The sequence below is a fragment of the Schistocerca cancellata genome, chromosome 9 (genome assembly GCF_023864275.1).
Source record: "Schistocerca cancellata isolate TAMUIC-IGC-003103 chromosome 9, iqSchCanc2.1, whole genome shotgun sequence".
NCBI classification, from domain to species: Eukaryota; Metazoa; Arthropoda; class Insecta; order Orthoptera; family Acrididae; genus Schistocerca; species Schistocerca cancellata.
In genome coordinates this window covers 331,629,039-331,649,145 of record NC_064634.1, presented here as the reverse complement: position 1 = coordinate 331,649,145, position 20,107 = coordinate 331,629,039, and the positions used below count along the sequence as shown (strand labels likewise).

The window sequence follows — 20,107 nt, the reverse complement described above, 5'->3', positions numbered from 1 at the left end:
GGAAGGATGTATCTACACATTGTAAAACTTTCACACATGCAGAATGGAAACTGTATCTTCACAAAAATAGTGTCCATATCTTTTGGAGTGACCCTCGCATAATGTTTCATGGGCCTACTGACCTCCAAATGTTTGAACACGGTACACTCACCATCCACGGTTATTGCGACACTGTCCTCCCCCTCTTCCATACACGCTTTTCCAGAGGTGCATTTGGCCATGACTTCATTTTTGTGTAAGACAATGGGCGACCGTATCAACCTGCGCAGGTGGACAACCTCTTGGAACCAGAGGATATCCAGTGAATGAACCAGCCTTCCATTCCCCCGACTTAAACCCCAGCGAGAAAGTGTGGGATGCGTTGGGGGGACCTTTTGCAGCAAGTCCACATACACCAATAACAAGCAGTTGTGAACTGTGCAGGTGGAAAACTCCTTACCAACCTCGTGGTCAGCATGCGCGTACATCGCAGAGCATGCACCGCTGTCGGTTGTGACCTCATGCCCCTTTAAGAATCAAGTCCCGTCTACTGTAATGTCCGGACGACCATCATAAGGCTTGTGGCTTCAAAGTACTTATTATTTTACAATAAAAAATTTCCCTCTGCAGCGGAGTGTGCGCTGATATGGACGGTGGGAATGTAAAACTGGGAGGACAGATCGTAAACTGTGCTTGTGTTGCTCAGTTGGTAGTGCACTAGCCTGCTTAAGGCGAAAGTGCCGAGTTCAGTTCTCGGCTCTACGCTCTGTTTTAATCTGGAAAGACGTTTAAAAAGTGCCATTTCTGTCTGTCTAGTTGTGTATTTCTTTTTTAGTTATCTTCAGTTCTATCCTGTAGCTGTTCTATGTGTGGTCTAAATTTCATCGTACTACGTGACTTGGCTGTGACAAATCATGCGAAAGCTACATTCGTGCACACCCTTGTATTACTGGTAAGGCAATATTTTTCGGACGCCCAGTAACACAGATCATGAGTAGTGTACGGAAGCGATGGGAAAGACCTTTGCAAGCTCTCTGTGTGGACCGTTGCGGCAGCGTACTGTACCTTGCCGCTGAAACTGGCGCCAGTGATGGCCTCTGGCGCCATGAAGGCTGGCGTGCCAGCAGTGCTGCTGAGCGACGCGTCGGCGCCGTCGAACTCGTTGCAGACGCCCAAGTCGCCGATCTGCACGCGGCCGTCCTCGCCCAGCAGCAGGTTGGACGGCTTGATGTCGCGGTGCACGATGCGCTGGTAGTGCACTGCAACATCGACCCGCCCTTCAGCCTCCGTGACGTCACTCACCCTCAAAAGCAACAAGGCACGACATCAGATTAAGTATTTGGCACTCTCTTAAGAGATCATACTGGTCCATTTTGCAAAGTTATTGAATCAGTACCAGGTGGTTACATGATCCTCCACCGTTGACGGAAGTCATGACCGTGAATGCCAGGCAATTGCACATAGCCCGTATTCTACATTCTCGAAACTACTAACGCCATCTGCGAACGGAAACACGAATTGACCAGCGTGGTATTTCGACTACCTCTTGTTTTAGATTTAACAGCGCTGGCATCAGAGACTGCTCGTAACAACAGTAACTTGAACAGTATGTTTTGAACAACAGCCGGGAAGTGAGCAAAGGAACAACACGCTAGCAATAAATTGTGTTTTAAATTGGGTAAACGTTCCACAGACACTTTTGAAATGATAAAAAATGTTTATGATACTGAAGAAATGACTCGTGAAAATGCTTTTAATTGGTATGCGAAGTTCCGTGAACGTAAAGAGATCATTGAAGATGATCCACGGCCATGAGCGTCATCGGCAGCCTGGGTCGAACAAAATGTTCAAATAGTCCGTAAAATTTTTCGAAAGGATAGTTGTGCATTTACCAGGTTAATAGACGGCTCTTCCTCTCTCCCAGTCAAAGTCATTATCAAGGCAAGAGGCGTTGTTAGAAGGCATTAGCGTGATTTAACTGGGCGGTAACTAATTTTGTGTTTGGTGTGTTTACTGCTGAAAATCATGGGAAACCCACTGCTTTCGAGGTAAGACATACGCCACCTTCTCGCGGAATACGTTGCTTAGTACATATGGAGAAGAGGGCAGGTCACAGAATGCCCAAAAAATAATGAAATGAAGGTTGTTATCTAACAGGAACAAATATCGACCAAAAGCAAGAATATGGTCGGTGTACTGGATGCTAACACTACAAAAATGCTAATATTACAGCTACAAAACCACAATTGAGTCTTCAGCCAATTACTTAACTACTAATAAACTTTTGTAGTACTAGCAGTTCTATTACTAGCTGGGTTAGTGGTTAAGGGGTTTGTGGTTTTGTAGTTTCAGTACTAGTATTTTTAATAAGTACCAAGAATAAATAATTAACATACACAATTATTATTTCCATGAAAATGTGTATTCTAGGGCCTGTTTTAGCTTCTCAGATAATGTCTGTAACTGTGAACAATAAATAAAATAAAAATATAAAATGCGCTGCTTGACAAAAAACCGACGTACGACGAAGGAATTATTCGAATGGGACGGAAATCGGTAGTTGTGATGTACATGTACAGACAAAGAAATGATTACAATTTCAGAGGAACTGGATGATTTATTCAAGAGAAAGAGCTTCACAAATTGAGTAAGTCAAAAACGCGGTGGTACACCTCTGGCCCTTACGCATGGCATTGATTGACAGAGTTATTGTAAGTCCTCTTGACGGATATCGCGCCAGATTCTGTTAATTAAGATTGTCAAAATCCCGACATGGTTAGAGGGCCATGCCCATAATACTCCAAACGTTCTCAGTTTGCGAGAGATTCATCTACCGTGCTGGCCACGGTAGGGTTTGGTAGGCACCAAGACTAGAAGCAGAAACTTCAGCCATGTGCAAGCGGGCATTATCTTGCTGAAATGTAAGCCCAGAATGGCTTGCCATTAATGGTAACACAACGCGGTGTAGAATATCATCTGCGCCCCACTATGCCGTAAGGGTGCTGCGAATGACAACCAAAGGGGTCGTGTTACGTAAAGGAATGACACCCAAACCATCACTCTTGGTTGTCGGGATGTATGGCTGGTAACAATGAGGGTGGTATCCCACCGCTGCCTGGAACGTCTCCAGATACGTCTTCGGCCTGGAATCTCATTGACTGGAATGGAATTGTCTTCAGTGATGAGTACCGCTCCGAATTGAGACCTGATGACCAGCAAAATAATGAATGGTGGACGAAATAATGAGGGTATAAGAAGGAGACTGGTATAAGTAAAGAGAACAATCCTCTATAAAGAAACACTCCACTAGTATCAAACATTGGCCTTGGTGTGACACAGGGGAGTGTTATGGGACCACTGCTTTTCACAATATATAAAAATGACCTAGTAGATAGTGTCGGGAGTTCCATGCGGCTTTTCGCGGATGATCCTGTAGTATACAGAGAAGTTGCAGCATTAAAAAATTGCAGCGAAATGCAGAAAGATCTGCAGCGGATAGGCAATTTGTGCAGGGAGTGGCAACTGACCCTTAACATAGAAAAATTTAATGTATTGCGAATACATAGAAAGGAGGATCCTTTATTGTATGATTATATGATAGAGGAACAAACACTGGTTGCAGTTACTTCTGTAAAATATCTGGGAGTATGCGTACCGAACGATTTGAAGTGGAATGATCATATAAAATTAATAGTTGGTAAGGTGGGTGCCAGGTTGAGATTCATTGGGAGAGTCCTTAGAAAATGTAATCCATCAACAAAGGAGGTGGCTTACAAAACACTCGTTCGACCTATACTTGAGTATTGCTCATCAGTGTGAGATCCGTACCAGGTCGGCTTGACAGAGGAGATAGAGAAGATCCAAATAAGAGCGGCGCGTTTCGTCACAGGATTATTTCGTAAGCGTGACAGCGTTACGGAGATGTTTAGCAAACTCAAGTGGCAGACTCTGCAAGAGAGGCGCTCTGCATCGCGGTTCAGCTTGCTGCCCAGGTTTCGAGAGGGTGCGTTTCTGGATGAGGTATCGAATATATTGCTTCCCCCAATTTATACCTCCCGAGATCACGAATGTAAAATTAGAGAGATTCGAGCGCGCACGGAGGCTTTCCGGCAGTCGTTCTTCCTGCGAACCATACGCGACTGGAACAGGAGAGGGAGGTAATGTCAGTAGCACGCAAAGTGCCCTCCGCCACACAACGTTGGGTGGCTTGCGGAGTATAAATGAAGATGTAGATTTAAGGAGGAAATTTCTGAGAGTGAGTACGTCTGGAGACCGGAATCTTATGGAAGCGAAACATGGGGGAGGGGGGGGGGGGCGCTGCCAGAAGAGAAGAGAATCGAAACATTCATTCTTACAGAAAAGTGTTGAAAATTAAGTGGACTTGTAAGATAAGAAATGAGGAAGTTCTCTGTAGAATGGTGTGGAAACTGACTGCAAGAAGAGACCAGGAAGATTATGTTGTTATCCACAGGAAAATGTATTCGACGACGTGCTTTGTTAACGATTACCATCGTTGTACAGCATCTAATGAATATTTTATTTTTCCCACTGAACCCAAGTAACTCCAGGCTTTGAAATGAAATGATCGTATGGCATTGTTGGCCAATGACGGACTGTCAGTTCAACCATCTGCTGGCAACTGTGTTCTGTCCTTCGTTCTGTTATATTGCTTAAAGAAGAACAGTACGTCAATATATTTGTATATAAATTTGCATTATGAAGAAACCACATTCAATTCCTGCTACACATAATGAAGGTTTCAGTCCTTAAAAAGGAATTCCCGTCACGGCACATGGACTCTGAGGAGCAATTACAATTTTATTTCATGTCACTTATTTCTCTTTTACGTTCTTCCTTGCTACAAAGGAGAGAAGATTATGAATCACCCTTTGTCGGAACATGACAGTTACTTTTTAATTTAACTGAAGCACTCAAACTCGCCGACGAAGGCACTTTTGATGAGCGCAAGGAAAGGCAATGAGGGGAGAAGGGTGATCCTTATGGAAAACGGTAGTAGGATGTTGTTTGGGACAACAGAAAATAACGTCTATGGTACTAGAGAAATCTTACAGGATGAGAACTGTTCACAGTAAATCACTCTTTAATATCATTCATATTTATAAAGAATCCTACTCCTGTTGTGCCATTTTCTGATGAAATTAATATGACCCTACATTCGGCTGAAAAAATCACAGCATTCCATCCATTTCACTTCACTTCACCCTACTATGTTACATTCAGCATCTTAATTTCGCTTCTCAGGCTTTCTAGCTACTCTGCCGGTTCATCTTTATCTCATGATCACTTCCACTTTGTCAGAGTCTTCTCGATGATACGAAAGGAGGCTTAATCCGACATCTTTTTGTGACGAAAAAAGCACTGTGCAGCTTTTCACTTGCGGACCATTATTTCTGTGTGCAGTTTTGATTAGTTATGTGCATCTTCCATGGAATATCATTGCTATTTCAAGGGGGAGGTGATCACGACAAAAATGTTGAAAATCCAACAAAATGATAACTTTGTACGATCGGGCGGTGGAATGTCAGAAGCTTGAACGTGGTAGGGAAACTAGAAAACCTGAAAAGGGAAATGTAAAGGCTCAACCTAGATGTAGTAGGGGTCAATGAAGTGAAATGGAAAGAAGACAAGGATTTCTGATAAAATGAGTACAGGGTGATATCAACAGCAGTAGAAAATGGTATAACGGGAGCAGGATTCGTTATGAATAGGAACGTAGGGCAGAGAGTGTGTTACTGTGAACAGTTCAGTGATATGGCTGTTCTTATCATAGTCCACAGCAAATCAACACCAACAACGGCAGTTCAGGTATGCATGCCGACGTCGCAAGCTGAAGATGGGGAGACAGAGAAAGTATATGAGGATATAGAAAACAGTATGTAAAGGGAAATGAAAACCTAATAGTTATGGATGACTGGAATGCAGTTGTAGGGGAAGGAGTAGAAGGGAAGTTTACGAGAGAATATGGGTTTGGGACAAGGAATGAGAGAGGAGAAAGACTAAATGAGTTCTGTAATAAATTTCAGCTAATAATAGCGAATACTCTGTTCAAGAATCAGTAAAGGAGGAAGTATACTTGTAAAAGGCCGGGTGACAGACGAAGAGTTCAGTTAGATCTCATAACGATCAGACACAGTTTCCGCCGAAATCCGATACTGGATTGTAAGGAGTACCCAGGAGCAGATATAGACTCAGATCACAATGTAGTAGTGATGAAGAGTGGACTGAAGTTAAAAGATTAGTCACGAAGAATCAATACACAAAGAAGTGGGATATGGAAGTACTAAGCAATGACGAGATACGCTTGAAGTTCTCTAAGGTAATAGATAGAACAATAGGAAAATGGCTCAATAGCAGTACAGCTGAAGAAGAATGGATATCCCTAAAAAAGGCAATCACGAAGTTGGAAAGAAAAACATAGATACAAAGAAGGTAACCGCGAAGAAACCATGGCTAACAGAAGAAATACTTCAGCTGAACGATGAAAGAAGAAAGTACAAAAATATTCAGGGAAATTCAGGAACACAGAAATACAAATCGCTGAGGATTGAAATGAATAGGAAATGCAGGGATGCATGAAGAATGTGAACAAATCGAAAAAGAAATGACTGTCGGTAGAGTGACTCAGCGTATAGGAAAGTCAAAATGAGCTTTGGTGAAATTAAAAATGGTTCAAATGGCTCTGAGCACTATGGGACTTAACTTCTAAGGTCATCAGTCCCCTAGAGCTTAGAACTACTTAAACCTAACTAACCTAAGGACATCACACACATCCATGCCCGAGGCAGGATTCGAACCTGCGACCGTAGAGGTCACGCGGTTCCAGACTGTAGCGTCTTTAACCGCTTGGCCACCCCGACCGGCGGTGAAATTAAAAGTAAGGGTCATACCATAAAGAACGCAACGAGAAATCCACTCTTAAATGCAGAGGAGAGAGCAGGTAGGTGGAAAGAGTACATAGAAGACCTCTATGAGGGGGAAGATTTGTCTGATGTGATAGAAGAAGAAACAGGAATCTTATTATTACGAGTGGAATTAAAATTCAATGTGAAAGGATATCGATGATTCGCTGAAGACATTGCTATCTACAATGTAAGTAAAGAATAATTACAAGATCTGCTGAATGGAATGAATAATCTAATGAGTACAGAATATGAATTTAGAGTAAACCGAAGAAAGACGAAAGTAATGAGAAGTATCAGAAATGAGAACAACGACAGACTTAATGGTCTCAAAGCAGATGAAGTTAAGGAATTCTGTCAGTAGGCAGGAAAATAACCAATGACGGACGGAGCAAGGAGGACACCAAAAGAGACTTCCCCTTGTCAGAAAAGGACATTCCTGGCCAAAAGAAGTCCACTAGTTACAAACATAGGCCTTCATTTGAGGAATAAATGTCTGAGAATGTACGTTTGGAGCACAGCACTGTATGGCTGTGAAACATGGGCTATGAGAAAACCGGAGCTGAAGACAATCGAAGCATTTAAGATGTGGTGCTACAGACGAATATTGGAAATTAGGTGGACTGATAAGGTAAGGAATGACGAGGTTCTGCGCAGACTCCGAGAAGAAAGGAATATGTGGAAAACACTGACAAGGAGAAGGGACAGGAGATAGAATATCTGTTAAGACATCAGGGAATGCCTTTCGTGGTACTAGAGGGAGCTGTAGAGGGAAAAGGCTGTAGAGGAAGACAGGGATTGGAATACATCCAGCAAGTAATTGAGGACGGCGGCTGCAAGGGCACAGGAGAGGAATTCTTCGTGGTGAGCCGCATCAAACCAGTCAGAAGAGTGATAACTGAAGAAAAAGTCTTTCTATGATTTGGAACTAATCAGTTTTACAGCTTTGGTACAATGTCTAATCAAAAATATTGCAATATTTTGACCATTCTCATGACTGTTTTAAACTAATTTTACTTACACATATTTATACTTACGTTCAAACTCTCTCTCTCTCTCTCTCTCTCTCTCTCTCTCTCTCTCTCTCTCACGCACGCACGCACGCACGCACGCACGCACACACACACACACACACACACACACACACACACAAACTAGTTGATAACCTGGGTCGGAAGTTTTTGTCAGATTGAGCATGTATATGAATACTGAAACTTCCATTGTGTTTTAATAAAGTGACACACACAGATTCAGTTACAATTCACCACTCTCCTACGCACCCACTCCCACCTCAAGTGCAATTTATTGCTCAACTAGCCTTTTCCCCCAGAGTTTCATCCTATTATGCGTTTGATATATATACTGAACACATCCCCTCTCTGTGTCCGCCTCTTCCTCCCACTTCTATCTATCATATCCTTCCCACCCTATATCTTAATATTCTCCTCTCCCCCTCCTTTCCATTTCCCTCAACCCTCTCTCTTCCCATGTCTTCCTCTTCCTTTCCTCTGACCATATCCTTCATCCCCCTCTCTCTTTCCATCTCTGTCTCCCCTTTTCCTATTCCTCCTGTGCCCTACCCCTCTACACTTTCCACCTGCCTCATTCATCTCCCCATCCTCCGCTCTCTCTATCAATTTCCTCTTCCCTCTCACTCTTTCCATCCCCTCCTTTATTGATCTCAAATTGGCCCCAGACATGCTCATTGGGACATGTAGCCCCTTCAATACAGTTCCTTAAAGCAGGCCAATAATACTCCCACCACACACCTGTCATGCAGGGTAACCTACTCTTGAGAGATAAAACCATTTCTTGTCCCTGAAATTTAGGCTGCCCTGTACATCAGGTTGATATGCCAGGCCGATACTTTTCCCAAACAACATGACTCTCATGCAGCATAGCTTACTTACCAGGGGCTGAAAAACCACGTTTTTGCCCAGATCTCTGCCCCTACTGCATGTAGGACTTATAAACCCCACAGTGCTGATACGCATGATTCCTGTTGTTTCTGTGCCAAATTTGGCTGAAATCGATCCAGGTCTTTGGGAGGATGGCTGGCTTTGTATACATAAGATGTTTGAGCTGTACTTTTCCTGCTGCATCCATATCATGCAGGAGATGTAGATTTTTCCTTAGGAAATATAAAATACTGTTCCTTCCTGTTGATCAGCATTCTAATCACTGCCTCATCGTTTGTTAAGATTCTACTGCTCAGTGAACTCTAGAAGCAAAATGTAACAAATTCTGCAATGCTGACAACTGATCATTTTGCTTTAAGGGTGAAGCCTGCTTCGTCTCTCGTATTTTCGTTTTAGCAGAGCTACAGGCAAACGCAAAATCAGACATTTTCCCATAACGTCATGATGTGAGGTTTGAGTGCAAAGTAGAAGGCTTACTTGGAAGAATCACGTTCTAGATCCTGTGCGGAAAACGGTTGCTGCTTTCTTCACAATAAAAATGTGCTCCACTGTCTCTGACACTGGAGTGCGAAAGCTACTTTATCTTATTTCAGGTGGTGTTATACACTGCCTCACAAAGAAAGTGAAGCACTCAGAAGAAATGGTCCACTGTCAATGTAGAATAGTTCACGTATACCACAATCAGGGGGTATGCGAATGCAATTGTGTATGAGAGGTAGAACAGTCACCAGAGCCGGCCGAGGTAGCCGAGCGGTTCTAGGCGTTACGGTCTGGAACAGCGCGAATGCTTCGGTCGCAGTTTCGAATACTGCCTCGGGCATGGATGTGTGTGATTTCCTTAGGTTAGTTAGGTTCAAGTAGTTCTAAGTTCTAGGGGCTGATGACCTCAGAAGTTAAGTCCCATAGTGCTCAGAGCCATTTTGTTAGGTAATCACCATTAAAGACATGGAGATGCCACTAGCCAATTCATTTTTTCACTAATTCCTTCCAGTACACATTACATTGTCTTTCTTCATTGAATTTTGACCTGTGTATGAAGTGCGCTCACATGTAGGGCTACGTATATATGCATAAACGTATCGTACTTAAGATCCACAAGCTATAAAGTACATTTCTGTCCACTGGTATAGCACTCTTCATTTGACCTTAGTTGTGTGTCCTTTCTGCGATGTATAATTGATCTTATATGTGTGCTCTTTGATTATCTACAATATCTGGAACAGATTCTTGTTATTGGAATTAAATTAAATTTAAAGATGGATATGAGCTGCTAGCAGCATCTGCTGCTGATTCCGCTGCAATGTCTTTCACTTTCATGTATAACAACATAAGCAAGCAAACGAAGCGCATTCTAGCGTCGCTGCAAGGAACCAGTCAATACGTTTTCTGTCGCCAGATGTCAAATGGTAAAAGTCCACCAGCGACAACCGCCTCGTTGAAGAAGGAAAATATTACAGAGAAGAACCATCAGTATCATTGACTGACTGATTAGCAATTTTTGTAAAACAGCAGTAGTTTTTAAAATAGGGATTTTCAAAAGCCTCTCTTTTTAGTTTCTACAGGATAAGAATTGTAAGAAAGTAGAGATTACTTGTACTGACTGTAATTACTGTATTTTTTAAGGTGAATGATATTAGCAAATATGCTTAACGGGACTTTGTGAGAAAATCCATGTAAAACTGAAAGATAATTTTTATTGTCGTTAGTACTGGAATTTTACTGTAGCTGAGGAATCTCCTTAAATTTATCACCAGTAACCCTTCAACTCCGCCTCCCCCCCTTTCTGCCCCTCGCAATTATTTAAATAATCGAAATCCCATTTACAAAGCAGCTTCAAACTCCTGATAAATTTTTAAATGAGTGACTGTGTTAAATACTTGGCGTTAAGAACATAAGCTAGAAAAATTTTAGAAGTTGTTCGAAATTATGTTTAAGGAGAGTTGGAAGTCGCTAAGTGCTCTCATTATTAAATACAAGATCAGTATAGTCTGGGTACTGTGAGCTCCAGTTCAAGCAAATGTCAATTTTTCACGCGTGTCAAAGTTTACGACATCATATCTCCTGAACTATGTGTCATATGGTGACATAATTTGGCAGGTACATTCAGTGGTCTATGAGGATAATGCCCGCACACTTTTGTGAATAGATTTGGTAGCAATGAAGCAATAAATTAAAACGCCATGGCCAATGTGACAGTTCTACTGCATGAAAGCGAAAATGTAATAAAGGATAAACTTGTTTCCTTCCCTTATACTATAAGGGCTGTCAGTGAGAAAAAGTTTGTTAAGGATTTGAAATTATGTGTAAGGATTCTTCAAGGTCACTAAGTGGTCACATTCCCAAATATTGGATGAATATATTCTGGGTAACATGTGCGCGATCAGATACGCAGCCTCAAGGCATAAACACAGATTCCAACTGTAATGCTTGTCAGTGTTAAACATAGTGTAAGATTAGTATCTTACTGAGTAGACTATGACGGCATTTTAAATTTTTAAAGTCGGTGAATAATTATACGAAATAATGAAATTCAAATTTTTTTGCTCGTGGAAGCCTACATATAGGCTACCTGCAACTAGTGGTGGATGACACTCATTTTGTAACATGTGAGTAGATTTCTTCAATTAAAAATATTTTTGATCCTATTGGGATGGAAATTAATTTTTTTCTTTTTGGGTTCTTAACCATTTTGCAATTAGTTACCTGTGCACTAGAACTCGACTAGACAAAACGCCTATAAACTTATTTTCGTCTAGAGGTACTAAAAGATGACAAACAGTTTTAAATTTATTCCGTCGGAAGCTTATTGTAACCAAGGTAATACACTGTAATGAACGCAGTGTATGGCGGAGGTTTCTACTAATTTTTATGGTCATTTCTACAAACTGTATTGGCGGAACTTCCCGGCAAGACAAGAGGTTAGCTGAGATTTAATTTTCTCTCTTTCACTAGATGTTTTGTTTGCGACTAATTTTGCATGGTTGTTCTGAAGTATTGCATGTAACTTCATCGCAAAACGTTGGCACATCAGTAAGTCGGTTGCAACGGCAGTTAACATCAAGACAGATATTTTTAAAAATCATTTCATTACTTTTAGACGCATGGCCTTTGGACCTAAAGTTATCACTATATATATATACGCTCCTGGAAATTGAAATAAGAACACCGTGAATTCATTGTCCCAGGAAGGGGAAACTTTATTGACACATTCCTGGGGTCAGATACATCACATGATCACACTGACAGAACCACAGGCACATAGACACAGGCAACAGAGCATGCACAATGTCGGCACTAGTACAGTGTATATCCACCTTTCGCAGCAATGCAGGCTGCTATTCTCCCATGGAGACGATCGTAGAGATGCTGGATGTAGTCCTGTGGAACGGCTTGCCATGCCATTTCCACCTGGCGCCTCAGTTGGACCAGCGTTCGTGCTGGACGTGCAGACCGCGTGAGACGACGCTTCATCCAGTCCCAAACATGCTCAATGGGGGACAGATCCGGAGATCTTGCTGGCCCGGGTAGTTGACTTACACCTTCTAGAGCACGTTGGGTGGCACGGGATACATGCGGACGTGCATTGTCCTGTTGGAACAGCAAGTTCCCTTGCCGGTCTAGGAATGGTAGAATGATGGGTTCGATGACGGTTTGGATGTACCGTGCACTATTCAGTGTCCCCTCGACGATCACCAGTGGTGTACGGCCAGTGTAGGAGATCGCTCCCCACACCATGATGCCGGGTGTTGGCCCTGTGTGCCTCGGTCGTATGCAGTCCTGATTGTGGCGCTTACCTGCACGGCGCCAAACACGCATACGACCATCATTGGCACCAAGGCAGAAGCGACTCTCATCGCTGAAGACGACACGTCTCCATTCGTCCCTCCATTCACGCGTGTCGCGACACCACTGGAGGCGGGCTGCACGATGTTGGGGCGTGAGCGGAAGACGGCCTAACGGTGTGCGGGACCGTAGCCCAGCTTCATGGAGACGGTTGCGAGTGGTCCTCGCCGATACCCCAGGAGCAACAGTGTCCCTAATTTCTGGGAAGTGGCGGTGCGGTCCCCTACGGCACTGCGTAGGATCCTACGGTCTTGGCGTGCATCCGTGCGTCGCTGCGGTCCGGTCCCAGGTCGACGGGCACGTGCACCTTCCGCCGACCACTAGCGACAACATCGATGTACTGTGGAGACCTTACGCCCCTCGTGTTGAGCAATTCGGCGGTACGTCCACCCGGCCTCCCGCATCCCCACTATACGCCCTCGCTCAAAGTCCGTCAACTGCACATACGGTTCACGTCCACGCTGTCGCGGCATGCTACCAGTGTTAAAGACTGCGATGGAGCTCCGTATGCCACGGCAAACTGGCTGACACTGACGGCGGCGGTGCACAAATGCTGCGCAGCTAGCGCCATTCGACGGCCAACACCGCGGTTCCTGGTGTGTCCGCTGTGCCGTGCGTGTGATCATTGCTTGTACAGCCCTCTCGCAGTGTCCGGAGCAAGTATGGTTGGTCTGACACACCGGTGTCAATGTGTTCTTTTTTCCATTTCCAGGAGTATATATATATACCGAAAATTTTTTTTCGTGACAGTGGCACGTAAAGTGTCCTCCGCCACACACCGTTGGGTGGCTTGCGGAGTATAAATGTAGATGTAGATTCTGTATTTAGTAAGGTACTGAGCCAGATTCGAATACTTTGCAAGAATAATAGCGATCGTTATGGCGTTTGGTGCATGTCATATAATACGTAACTGTATACGAAATGGAGCTGACATACCGATTTTTTCTTTAAATTTGAGACGAGATCTATATCTATCGCGAGTGTTGAGAAAATGTATGTATTGCACTCAATTCCGATCGTGTGCAGGAAAGCTGAAGTGGTAGTGAAATATTCATAACGTCCCTCGTATCTGATAATCGGTTCGAGATACCGAAACGAATTTTTGGTAAACGATGGCATGCAAAATGGAGAGTATTTTGTCACGTAGCTAACAACCGAGTTTTATTATCTACTGCAATGAACTACAGTTTTTTAATGAAATAATGTAATTCTTTAAGATCCGATGAAGTTAGTATGGGTTTATGAAATAGTATATGAACCAATTACACTTATATTTTCTATATCGAGCGTGAGCTTTGCATGAGCTGCTGTCCTTACTTCTCCGTAGTTGTCTGATTAGTAGTAGACTGTTAAACGAGTCTGTCGCAACTGCAATTGTATTAGCGTCTTAGTGAAGCTCAAGTGCGTAAACCCTTCTGTGTCTCGGCAGAAGAAGTTAACTGTAACATGACAAAAAGAGAAAGGAAATTAAGATGTATTATACTGGCGTGGTGAAAATAAATCGTTCACTCTATATTGCCATCTCAGTGTAATGTTGCAACCATTGCGTTTGTAGTACTGTAGCCGGCCGTGGTGGCCGAGTGGTTCTAGGCGCTTCAGTGCGGAGCCGCGCGACCGCTACGGTCGCAGGTTCGAATCCTCCTCGGGCATGGATGTGTGTGATGTCCTTAGGTTAGTTAGGTTTAAGTAGTTCTAAGTTCTAGGGGACTGATAACCTCCGATGTTAAGTCCCATACTGCTCAGAGCCATTTGAATCATTTTTAGTACTGTAATATTGTAGTACTGTAATAAACACTTCACTTTGAAACGTCCCCTTAGAAAAATTAATGAATTAGTGTGCTGATAAGCCTCTTACGTTATTTGATTTTCAAACAGATGAGCTAAACTGAACGTACTCAGACATTTCTCTCTTTACTTATTCTGATCATCACTAAACTGACACACAATATTTTTAGCGCAACGCAATCTGACTTTCAATAATCCCTACAAAAGAATGGCCCTGACTAACAATAGCCCATACCTTTCATGAATCAGTTACCTCACAAAATCTTCGTTACTCGAACTACTGCAATACAGCGAGCGCCAATACTGCCAGCTAAATAAAAGATTCTAACTACTGAAGGCACTAACTACTGACAGGCATACTTAGCAAATGAAAGATTTTGATGGAGAACAAACAATATATTTACCTTAAAGTCATAACACACATATCAGTTCATGATATCCAGTCTTACAAATTTACTCTTTCTGATGTACGCAAGTGCAGATCATCCGCTCTCAAAACTCCGCCATCTCTCTTCCCACATCCACCATTGCTAGCGGCTCACCTCCAACTGCGCAAAGCTACGCGCTGTTCACATCCAACTGCCCAACACTACAATAACAAATATTCCAACAATGCAAACCAGCCACAGACTGCACACAGCACAGTCAGTGATTTTGATACAGAGCGCTACGTGATGTTACCAATATAAAAACATAAACAGCCTACTTACATAGCAAACAGCCTACTTACAACTTGTCGAATTATTTGGCGTACTGGGGTAACCTGTCGATATGATCTTTCGCAGACTCGCTAGCTGTAGCTTACAAGTTATGGGAGACAGGAGTTTGTGTGAAGGCTTAAGCTGTAAAACTGCACCTTCCCTAAGGCGCTGTCCCAACCACAAGGGGGGGGGGGGGGGGGGGGGGCATTACCACCGTTATCACGCGGCAGCGAAAACGAAGTAAGCGACAAACATTTTTGTGGGGGTTGTTTTGCATAGGTTTGAAATTTTGTGTGAAGTCCGTTGCAAGTCACTAAGGGATCTCGTTTCCAAATACTGGATGACTGAACCATGGGTATTCGCGCGCCGTGGGCTACATAGCTTTTTCAGCCCTACTCCCAACCCACACAGTGGTTCATTCCAGAGAATAAGTGATATGTGAACCAGGTGTTGTTTTAATCGGTCCAGTGATTTAGCAGCAAATGTGCAACGTAGATATATAAATACGTACGTCCGTTTTTATAATATGTATCGATCAATTACTTTGTAAGCGCTTTTAAACAACCTTGCAACGCACGCTCGCCCAGTCTGCTTCACGAGATGTAGGTCAGTGGGTACGCGCTCTATGCTGGGTAAGTGTTCCACGGGCAGGAGCAGCAGGGGGGGCAGAGCTGACTGTGTACTCACGGTATTCCACGCCGAGCACGACGTCCCGGAAGCAGCGCCACGCCTCCGCCTCGCTCAGTGGGTTCTCCGTGGGCACAGGCAGCACCTCTCCGCGCTCCAGCAACTCGAACACTGTGCAAATAAAAACAACAATCTGTCGTCAGAAAACACCACACACTCAGGAGAACAGCAAGCAGGACACGGGAACATAGCTTTACGAAGATGGCTGGCGAATTCTGTGACTTTCCTAGGATTCCGTAACTCCGTCGGTAAAAGCGGCACTATTATAGCATCAGTTTTTGCCCGTCTGTCTGTCTGTCCGACTGTTAAAACCCTGTTTCCTCATGAAAGGATAAACGTATCAGCTTAACATTTGTGTCACGTACTAAGGTCTACGATTCCTTAGCGGTGTAAAAAACTGAAGCTTCAAAGTCAATGTAATCAAAAGATACCCCTATTTAAATCACGTATTTTGATGCTCCAAAACTTCTCGTCGATCTACAATCCTGAAATTTGGAAGAAGCAGGATTTAACGGTAGAAGTAAAGGAAGACATAAAGAAAAATATTAGAAAATTGTTGATTTCTAAAAAAATCACAATTACTTACAATTAAAACATTCTCAAAAGTCTTGGAATTCTAGGAACCGTTATCTTGCCCCTATGAATGTCGATAACAGGAAAAAATCGTCGTAATTTTAGATTCCTTGGATGGATAAACTGTCTATACACAATTAAGTCTGTGCGGAACCCTCAGAGTGTGAGGCCTAGTCGTACGTGGCCTTTTTTAATTTTTTTAGTACTATCAAAGAAACAGGTACTCACATCACTAATGAACTATCGCGGCTGCGTTCCCACCTTGTAAGTTCACGTCTAACAAGCGAACATGACCAACTTGACGTCATATTCTAAGAATAAAAAAGGTACACTTGTTAGATATCAGCCGTAGCAGTCGATCGCGAGCGAAAATTTGGACCATAATTCTGACAGTACGAAGTTATGAGCTGAGAGAATGGCATTTAAACTTTCGCGCTCACAGGTTGTTTGTTACTCGCTCCGCCCCTCTTAAACCGCCTAATGCCCGAGCGCGAAGTACTGTTCAGTGGAGTCACTAAATGCCAGAGACCTCATATTCGCGGGATGCTGAAGTTGAGAAGATGGAGAAGCGAGGAAGGGATCACGTTAGCCTGACGTGTTCTCAAGTCTTGTTGGAGAGCATACATTAGTCTAAGTGAAAAATAGTAGTAACAGTACATAACGTCAACCTCGCGCAAGAATATGTTCAACACTATTTTAATTGCTTTCTAGTGTTGATATTCTGCAGCTATAACTACGCCTCAAAATCAAAATTAATAGACCTAAGTAGCTGTAGAATTATCATGAAAGGACTTTAATGAATTTCCATTTACACTTTAATAATGCCAATCGAGTTGAAAAGTAGCGCATCTCCTGCAAATGTACTTCATTTCAGCCGTGCCGTCTTTGAAATCTAAGGGAATTAATGCACACCAGCGATCTTAATAATTAAATGCCGCTACGCTACTTCTCTAATTCCTTTCATTCATTTACCTTGAATTTGAGAATCGCAACACAAAATCGTTCAAAGCAAAGTGTGGAGGTTAAGGGGTTATGAACCGGAACACTTCGACACAATGAGCAAACTATGTTACGAATGTCAAAACAGTAGCTCTTTCACAGTCCTCTCTCACTCACTCCACAGTACAGTTGGAAATTTGTGGAAGTTCCTATGGGACCAAACTGCTCAGGTCATCGGTCCGAGGGGGGGGGGGGGGGGGGGGGGAAAGGAAACTCAGACCGCTCGGCCGGAATATACAGTACTTCGCGCAATACGCGGCGGCAGTGTAGTGGCAAGCATTCGGCGCAAAGGCTGTGCTTTCAGAAGGTCATAACAGCCTATTATTATAATTATGGCCCAAATATTCGAGCGCGATCAATTGATGGGGCATATTACCTACAAGTGTCATTTTTATCTCCTTAAAGTACGACGGCAAGTCGGTTACGTTTCCTTGTAACACACGACTCAGCTTCAGAAAGACAGGGCGGCATCGTGTCTGAGGAGGTGAACGGGACGATGATTTCGTTAGTCACGAGTCGGCGTCTCGCCATGATAGAACGACCATGTAGGTATCTCGCGGACATCGGAGTTTACAATGGCGTGACGAGTCTGATACACATTGTAGCGCACTTAAGGCTGCAACAGGCACAATAAACGAAGAAAACTCATTCATCGTTCATGCTACAGGAAAATATAGTACTCCTTAAAATTGGCTCACAAGGGAACATCTCCATCGCACCCCACTCAGATTTAGTTATAAGTTGGCACAGTGGATAGGCCTTGAAAAACTGAACACAGATCAATCGAGGAAACGGGAAGAAGTTGTGTGGAACTATGAAAAAATAAACAAAATATACAAACTGAATAGTCCATGCGCAAGATAGGCATTATTAAGGACATTGTGAACTCAGCGGCGCCGTGGTCCCGTGGTTAGCGTGAGCAGTTGCGCAACAAGAGGTCTTTAGTTCAAATCTTCCCTTCGACTGAAAATTTTACTTTCTTTATTTTCGCAAAGTTATGATCTGTCCGTTCGTTCATTGACGTCTCTGTTCACTGTAATAAGTTTAGTGTCTGTGTTTTGCGACCGCACCGCAAAACCGTGCGATTAGATGACGAAAGGACGTGCCTCTCCAATGGGAACCGAAAACATTTGATCGCAAGGTCATACGTCAACCGATTCCTCCACAGGAAAACACGTCTGATATATTCTATACGACACTGGTGACAGCATGTGCGTCACATGACAAGAATATGTTGTCGACCCACCTAACTAGTACACTTGGCGAATGGGTAAAAAGATTCTTCTACCTTGCCCGATTTAGGTTTTCTTGTGGATGTGATAATCACTCCCAAAAAAGTGATGAAAACATAAGAGTTTGTCACATAAACTGAAAATATAAAGTTAAAGTTTTCATTCAAGGGAAGACTTGAACCGAGGACCTCTCGTTCTGCGGTTCCTCACGCTAACCACGGGACCACGGCACTCCTGAGCTCACATTGTCCTTAATATTGCCTACCTTGCGCATGGACCTCTCAGTTTGTACATTTTGCTTATTTTTTCATAGTTCCACACAACTTCTTCCTGTTTTCTCGATCGATCTGTGTTCAGTTTTTCAAGGCCTATCCACTGTGCCAACTTATAACTAAATCTGAGGGGGGTGTGATGGGGAGGTTCCCTTGTCAGTAAAGTACGATGCCTACATACTTTTTACGATATTGCTTCTTTATTCTTCATGTCTACATATTTGCAGTCCTCTGCCGCTAGAGAGCTCTGAATTGTAGCGTGTAACATAGCGGTGTGTAGCGTAACAGTCGGTGCGTGTGAAACAGCGTGTGATTTTCAAATGGAGCACCCTATCCTTCAGAATAGCAATACCAGAACACACACAAGCTCTGCAACATCTGCAACAACCCGATACCTTGGCATCCCTGTCCTCGATTATCCTTCATGCAGTCTCCACTTGGCACCATCCGATTTTGGTTCAAATGGTTCAAATGTCTCTGAGCACTATGAGACTTAACTTCTGAGGTCATCAGTCCCCTAGAACTTAGAACTACTTAAACCTAACTAACCTAAGGACATCACACACATCCATGCCCGAGGCAGGATTCGAACCTGCGACCGTAGCGGTCGCGCGGTTCCACACTGTAGCTCTTAGAACCGCTCGGCCACATCCGATTTTCATCTGATTCCAAAACGTACGCAACACTTTCGAGGACTTCACTGTGATAGTGATGAAGTGGTGCAAGCAGAGGTGAGGTTGCGGCTCTGCGAGGAAAAATAAAATAAAGTTCTACAGTAGTGGTCTCAACAAACTCATCTCTCCTTGGGAAAAATATGTTCGTCTCCAGGGTGATCACGTTGAGAAATAAGCACGTAGACACGAAGAATAAAGATGTAGGATGTTAATAACGCTTGTTTTATTTAAAAAGCTTTAAATTTTCTTTTAGAATACTGCTGCGCGATGTGGGATCCTTACCAGATAGGACTGACGGAATACATGGAAAAAGTTCAAAGAAAGGCAGCACGTTTTATATTATCGAGAAATATGGGAGAGAGTGTCACAGTAATGATACAGGATTTGGGCTGGAAATCATTAAAACCCTTACGGAAAGAAGTAGGTGTTCATTTTTTCCGCGCCTTATACGAGATTGGAATAATAGAAAATTGTGAAGGTGGGTCAATGAACCCTCTGCCAGGCACTTAAATGTGATTTTCAG

At 43.2% G+C, this 20,107-nt stretch overlaps 1 protein-coding gene across 1 annotated transcript in view; it reads right to left on the bottom strand.

Moving 5' to 3' along the window:
• The window catches only part of LOC126100306 (calcium/calmodulin-dependent protein kinase kinase 1), a 449,773-nt gene that overhangs the window by 19,025 nt on the left and 410,641 nt on the right, over positions 1 to 20,107 (bottom strand). Inside the window, exons 7-8 of the mRNA XM_049910915.1 lie at positions 15,835 to 15,945; positions 1,045 to 1,238 (exon numbers count right to left, since the gene is read on the bottom strand). Of these exons, the coding sequence (XP_049766872.1) occupies positions 1,045 to 1,238; positions 15,835 to 15,945 (305 nt within the window). The remainder of the gene's footprint in view (positions 1 to 1,044; positions 1,239 to 15,834; positions 15,946 to 20,107) is intronic.